Source organism: Tremella mesenterica (genome assembly GCF_000271645.1).
Source record: "Tremella mesenterica DSM 1558 unplaced genomic scaffold TREMEscaffold_3, whole genome shotgun sequence".
NCBI lineage: Eukaryota > Fungi > Basidiomycota > Tremellomycetes > Tremellales > Tremellaceae > Tremella > Tremella mesenterica.
Genome location: NW_006711227.1, coordinates 109,623 through 117,189, shown reverse-complemented (window position 1 = coordinate 117,189; position 7,567 = coordinate 109,623). Strand labels below are relative to the sequence as shown.

General features: G+C 46.6%; 1 protein-coding gene across 1 annotated transcript; it reads left to right on the top strand.

The window, feature by feature from the left end:
• Positions 1-5,882: 5,882 nt before the first annotated feature.
• TREMEDRAFT_60848 (uncharacterized protein) lies at positions 5,883-6,994 on the top strand (the record flags this gene model as incomplete). The annotated part of the gene is made up of 3 exons (XM_007003353.1): positions 5,883-6,199; positions 6,223-6,321; positions 6,469-6,994. The coding sequence occupies 3 exons, from the start codon at positions 5,883-5,885 to the stop codon at positions 6,992-6,994; spliced, it is 942 nt and encodes a 313-aa protein (XP_007003415.1).
• Positions 6,995-7,567: the final 573 nt, after the last annotated feature.

The window sequence follows — 7,567 nt, the reverse complement described above, 5'->3', positions numbered from 1 at the left end:
GATTTGATACCGTGTTGTGCCCTTTAGAGAGCTCCAGAGGTGGGGGCACACCTAAGCCTGGGGCTGAGAGTTTTTTGCCTTGGTGTCTACAGTGGTAGTAGCACTGACTTGAGCCTTGATTTGACGACGACGTTGAGCAGCACAACATTCAAAAGCCTTGTGTCCTGGTTTCCCACAATAATTACAGAGGTTGTTCTTCATTCGATGTTCACGCTCTGCTGGGGTGAGAGGACCATAGGTTTGATGTGATTGAGTCGCATCAATTTCCATAGGAGTTGGGGTAAAGGTTGTGGTTGAGGTGGTGCGAGGAGTAAAAGTGTTGTTGTACTTGGGGGTAATGGTGGTCCGTGTGTTGTTGTTGGTGAAGGTGTTGAAACGGGGAATATTATTGTTGTTGTTAAAGCGTTGGTTGATGTTTGATTGTGTACGAGGATTGTTGTTGGAGCGTCGCCTTTGATAAAGTAGGTCATCATATTCAATAGCTGAAGAGACTAAAGTCTCATAATCCTTAAACTTGCTTGGGGCAAGAAGTCGATCCTTAACATCATCCTTGAGTCCATCAAAGAAGTTTTGTTTCTTGGTGTCGTCATTCCAATGGACATAGGCAGCATGACGCTGAAACTCAGTAGCATAGACACTAGCTGAGCCTGTCTGACGAAGGTTCCTTAATTTAAATCGAGATGTTTCTTCCAGGTTTGAGTCGCCAAAATATTTCTTGAATTCAATTTGAAAATCATTCCATACTTGTATGTCACGGCCGTCGAACAACTACCTTCTAACAGGCTGACGGTCGACGAACCTCGGCTAACTTGACGCTTCTAAGTCGATGTCTCACCCAACCGGGAGGGCGCAGATGTCGAAAGGAGTGTAACTACGGCGTAGTTACTCTAACTGGGGTTTTGTTCTACTGATGGTGATGTATCTCGATTTGCTTATAGCTATCTCTATCTATCTTTCACTACTGACAACAATCAAGGATCGCTGAAGAACTTCAGCGATCTTCTCAGCTAATATTATCTACTCCTCCTAGACGTTCATCCAACCCTCTCGCGCTTTGACGTACTTCAACGTACTTCGTCCAACTTCCCCGAGTCCTCGGCCATCCTCTTCCTCCTTCGACTAACTCCGCCTAACATCGCCGCACTTCTGCTCCCATTGTCCCTACCTAGCCTAACTCCGTCTAACTTCGCCGTACTTCTGCTCCCATTGTCCCTACTTAGCCTAACTCCGTCTAACTTTGCCTTACTTGGTCTCAGAAGTCCTGAGTTACATGTAGAGTAAAGAGGTTAAGGCGTGATGGGGTTTTGATGGTCAAAGGAGGGTCATTGTTGGTGGAGTAATCGAGGTGTCACGACGTAGTTCGTGACACATTGTCCCTACCTAGCCTAACTCCGTCTAACTTCGCCGTACTTCTGCTCCCATTGTCCCTACTTAGCCTAACTCCGTCTAACTTTGCCGTACTTGGTCTCAGAAGTCCTGAGTTACGTGTAGAGTAAAGAGGTTAAGGCGTGATGGGGTTTTGATGGTCAAAGGAGGGTCATTGTTGGTGGAGTAATCGAGGTGTCACGACGTAGTTCGTGACATTGTAACCATGAGGGTTGGTCTCCTTCATCCATGCCCAAGTAAGGGAGTACCCAGCGATAGGCTTCATCCTTGAGCAGATTGGTAGCAAAAGCTATACAAGTGATGTCGGTGGAGTAGGTACGAGGTTGAACAGTGAAGACCATATTGCACTTGGCCAAGAACTCCAAAGTCTGATCCTTACGGCCAGTAAAAGGCGGTGGATGAGAGATTTTAGGTTCCTTGACATGCTCAGGTCTGATGTTTGTTGAAGTTTGAAGAGCATTGATTTGAGCCTGAAGCTGATGGATCATGTCCTGTTGAGCTTGGAAGGCTTGCTCTGCAGTAAGGTGGGTGGTGTTGTTGTTTTCAGACATGATGATTTAATCTGTAAGTCAACAAAGATTCTTGAATTTGTATGATATTTCTGAAGTTTTGTAATGTTTTTGGAGTTTTGATAATGTTCTTGAGTTTTTATTATGTTGGGTTTGAAAAGGAACAAGAAAAATAGCTTAGACCAAGTTATATTTGTTGAAGGAATACTTCAAAAAAGTTTTATAATGTTTGAGATGTTGATGGTGTTGAGCACCTAAGTGATGGTGACGAAGGGTGGTATGATGATGTTGACCAAAGGAGTGATGATGTTGACCCTAGGTATGATCACAGCAAGTGTGTTGAGTGATATTGAAAAGTCTTGAGTTCGAATCCTGGTGGTGACAAAATATTTTTGCACAAGTGTAATTGACCTTGAGTGTTGACCTTGGGTGACCGTGGGAGAATTCTGAGGTGGGTGGCAAATTCTTTCAAGTTGGGTGGCAAATGATGACAAAGCGTGTTGTGATGACAAAAAAGGGTGTTTTGTTGACCTTGAGTGACCTTGAGGGACTATGGGAAGTCCTGTTGTTGACCTTGAGAGAACTGTGAAAAGTTCTAGTGTTGACCTTGAGGGATTATGAAAAATCCAGAAGTGGGTGGCAAATGATGTCGAGAGGTGTTGTGATGACGAGCAAGGACTAAAGAGTGTTGAGCAATGTATACTGTCACGCCTGCGGGTAGACTGCGGTTGCAAAGTACTGCCTTGGGTACTGAAGGGTTTTAGTCTCTGGCTCGTAGAGCTTGATGACTGCCTTAGGTACTGAGGGTACTGAGGTGTTGGGTTAGAACCAACTAGGTGACTTTCAAAGATGAAGTTCAACTTCAAGATGAAGATACATTGCTGAAGAAAGAGGGGGGAGATGTGCTCCTTTTATACCCTTCAAAACTAAAGTAGGTGTACTAAATAAAAAGCGTGTGAGGGATTTTCTAGCCAATCACATAAATGCCTCAAAGTGAGTGCACCGCGGGAAACTAAATCCAGCCAATCACATAAATGCCTCACTGCTAAACTGCTGAACCTTCCAGGCTTCAGCCAATCACGTAAATGCCTCACTGCTGAACTGCTAAATACCATGACTCATATTTTCCTTCAATCCTTATCACAGTTCCTAGCATGAGTCATATTTCCTTATCACTATTCTGAGCATGAGTCAGAATTCCTTATCTGTCACAATCGTCGTTTCTTCTTCTCTACTGACCGACGGTCGACAAACCTCGGCTAACTACGTCGTAGTGGGGCGTCGATGTCTCACTAAGACAGGGTACTCGTCGAGGAACTACGGCTAACTTCGCCGTAGTAATACGTCGAGTGGTGAATGATAAGATGATCGTCGATGAACTACGGCTAACTTCGCCGTAGTACGTTGAACTGCTCGGTGGTAGCTCTCCTTAACTCGAAGGTTGTAGCTACTGAATATATCTCTCGCTACTGACAACAATCAAGGATCGCTGAAGAAGTTCAGCGATCTGTAAACTATCTATACTACTCCTCTCTTCTCGTAGAATGTCCCTCAACTCCTGCACTGCCTCACGCTCAGTCCTCTTTGTTCAACTTCGCCGTACCTCGCCATATCCCCGATATCCTACTCCGCTCACTTTGACTAACTTCGCCTAACTTCCCCTGTTCTGCTCTCCCTCGGTTCCCTTCCCCTAACTTCGCCGTAGTTCCCCGCTAGGCGGGGTTATCGTGACAAATCCCCTCTTGGTTCTCGTAACTTAGCCGTAGTTGGTCTCAGTGGTTCGAGTGGAGGTTGGTAGTGGTGAAAGGAAGGTCGGTGATGGTGAAAGGAGGGTTGGTGATGGTGGTTGTCAGGGATGTTACGACGTAGTTCGTGACATTATCACTATTCATGACACAGTATTGAGAGAACATCCATGTTCAGCTGCTACCTCCCGATAGGTGGAAGTCAACGCTTTTTGAGCAATTCTTGCACGTGTCACGGTTGAAAAACATTTGCCAGGCATGATTGAACACTCAGGAAGAAGACCAGATTAAGTAGAGAACATGAGATGATCCCTGCATGCGACAAAACAGGTAAACATAAGTACGCGACATGAAACTGATGGACACGATCAAGGTACGATTTTGTTCGATCCTTTCCCGCACCCCACTGTAGTTAGAGTAACTACATCGAAGTACGTCGTAGTTACAATCCTTTTGACGTCTGCACCCTCCTGGTTGGGTGAGACATCGACTTTGAAGCGTCAAGTTAGCCGAGGTTCGTCGACCGTCGGTCTGTTAGAGAGTGGTTGTTAGACGGCTGTGACACTATTGTAGGGAACCTTGGGACACATCATTTCACAGGTAGGACGGTACTTGAGAGGCTCCGGGGGATTGAGGCGGCAGCAGAACAGAGGGAAAAGGGGAAACAGAAGAACAAAGGAGGGACCGAAGGAAGGGAGGATCACACGGAAGAAAGGGAGGTGTCACAAAGCGTGTGACAAGTCGAGCGAAAGTCGGGGAAGGGTATTTAACCAGTGATCGGCGGTAGGGTTAACCGCCGATTAATAGGCCTTTTCGTCGCAGTGGTTAACATCACTGTTCCGTTGGGCACTGTTATATCGTGCATATGCTGGTCAGTATGTCTTGTGACAGATTAATCGGCGGTTGCGGGTAGGATCCTGGGTTCGACTCCCCGGACGGCGCCGGGGGTAACCCAGGCCCTACTTGGAAAACCTCCCTCTCGGAGTAAGTTTTCAGTCTATCGTACCCTTCCCAAGTGTGGGGGCCCAAGCGGGGTCTCCTTGTCGGGGCCCCAAAGTGGGGGCCCAAGAGAGTGCATAATTGTTGGAAACCACTGTGCAAAAGTTAGGCGCGCCCCTTAGGACAATTTCCTATTGCACTTCAACACCCCCCTCAATAGATATTGTCCTAAGCGCGACGGCTTGGACCTGTCGTTTCTCTGGGTGTGAGGTTCGAACCCACGACTTTCGTGCCAAACTAGGCTGAGGCAGGGCTGTTGTACAGATATTTTCTGATTCCAAATCTGTTGAAGTTCACGATCTAGTATGGATTCATAAGATCTTCAAGAACTATCTAGAAGAACTATCTAGATATATATCATACAGGGGATACGTAGTCCTTAGTCATCTTTCCCACGCTCTAACTCCTAATAACACCGCAGTGTGGCGGGTCACCATTCAACAATAATGTCACAAAGTGTGTGACAAGTCGAGCGAAAGTCGGGGAAGGGTATTTAACCAGCGATCGGCGGTAGGGTTAACCGCCGATTAATAGGCCTTTTCGTCGCAGTGGTTAACATCACTGTTCCGTTGGGCACTGTTATATCGTGCATATGCTGGTCAGTATGTCTCGTGACAGGAGGATCACACGGAAGGGGATGCGCCGGAAACGATAACATTGGTGATAGAACAAGCAGGAGGCATATTAGAGGTATTGGAGGGTAGCCAGGGGCCAAGTACTGTCAGTTGCATCATTTTATGTGTGTAGGTAGCATATTGAATGCATGACATGCGTTCTTGTGATGTGTATACAATCTGTGGAAGAAATGATCAATGACCGGGTGTGACCAAGTTCCGGGTGAGCGACCTTACATCGAACGTCGCCTGATGTATCAGAGAGACGTTTTGAAGGGGACATTCCAACTCCGAACAAATTTCTCACCACTACACCAAATTCTTCTTTCCCATGACGTCTACCTAATGGAAGAACCGACGTCATGATCGCGAGCTCCCCATTCTCTCAACGATATCGTCACCGTCCTACCTACGAGGACACCGCCCGGACCATGATGCCTTCCCCATGTCATCATACTTTCCCCACACTTTCTTGGTATATCTCTGCCAAGCAGTGATCTAGGACAAAAGAGATACACATCTTCTCACAGGACTTGAAGGTGCATATTTTCAAGTGGCCAACATTTTAGCTTATAAACTCCTGACCTCTAGTTTCTTGACATCAAATAATTTCAACCCACATACTCACAATGTTGTTAACAGGCTACAACGAAGACATTGAGGAATTTCCCTCTCTCAAGGGAGACAGAGCTGACAACCTGAAAGACCAAAGCATTGGGGACGTCATTTCTGTCAATGACAATGACAATGACAACGCCACAAGAGACATCAGCATCAGCGAAATAGACTCAAGCAGTTCAGCTGACTTTGGGTTGAACTGTGATGCTCCCCATTCTACGTCCAACGTGACCGCCTCGAGTGAAACGGCCCCACTTCTACTGGGTGACTTCATTGCTCCTATTACTTATGAGCACCTGCAGACCACGACAGCTGAGACGCCAGTGGTGTTAGCCGATAGAATCGGGCCAGGACGGCCGAACCGCCGTTAGATAATTACCCCTTCCGTCAAATATTTCTCCGTTCAACTTATCCTCTGAACTTTATTCGATCGTCTCTGGTATTAGGCGTGTGAGTGGAATGTGATAAGTATAGAGACATGTAGAATTGATGCATGCTCTTTTTCCCCTCTGTATTATCATCTAATTATAAGCGTTAACAAGTGGGAGCAAAGTTTCCTGACATTGATTATGTTGTAAATCCGCCAATTATTCAAAGATGTACCACTCAGCCACAAGGTGGCCCTTGGGTCATTTATGGCAGTCAGTGGAAGGTGCAACTCAAGGACGCACCAGAGTCCAAGTATACACAAGGGTCCAAGGATACCCAGAGGTTGACCGTCCATTTTGATTCGACTTATGATGTTCATGCTGGAGATGAATTTATCAGAAAGCAGCTTGCTGGACTACTAAAGGAGATGACTGGTGAAATGAGTGAGACAAGCCCATTGATCCAGTCAGCCAAGCAAAAGCAGTTGGAGATTTGCGGGAAATTAAACAGCATGACTGTTGATGAGCTGACTGAGTTGTGCGGAAATTCGTGTCGTAAACAAACAGCTTTCCTAGATGGTGCTTCATGGGCCAGAGATGTCGCACAACTCCTGGAAAGAAGACTGCAAGAGGTGGAGCCGTGGACGCAAGTGTTGACTTACAATCCAGAAAGGTCACAAGAGTACCGAGAAGCATTGCACATTTACGGAACCAATGTCCCAAACGGTTGGAACTTTGAGCAGGGTCGCCTTTGATGCTCTCCACGCATGCAATACTTGATGAAGCCAAATACTGTTAGATGGAATTGTAACGGTACTGGAAACACGACGACTAGGTCGCAGGTTGGGTCGAACTCGATGGAGGTCTCGTGGAAGTCTAGGGGCTCTGGTGCTAATGGATCGTGTCTCCTCTGCAATCGTTGTAGCCAAAGAATGATATTGAAGAATCAGCAAAGTTGGTACTTTGCTGATTGTACTATATACTGTCTACAGGTATCCGTCTCCTCTTCTCAGTCCTACTGCAAGCGTCCATGTACATACTCGGACAGGTGAAAAACCGCTTTGAGCAAACCCAGTGGGGAAAATCTCGAAAGGGGAAAACCCGTCCCTACCTACTGCAGCACTGCCTCCAACTCCCGCTTTCCTCTGTCCTAATCCGTCGAACTCGATAGAGTTCCCTCGATTCGTTGTTACCCCGTAACAAGTTTCCCCCCCTGTCTCAAGGATCCTCGCCGAGGATCCTGAACCCTGTAACTGGATTGTTCTTAGACACCTTTGGTGCGCCCTGACATCATACCCACGCTAGTGTGATGGTTGCCATGAAAACGC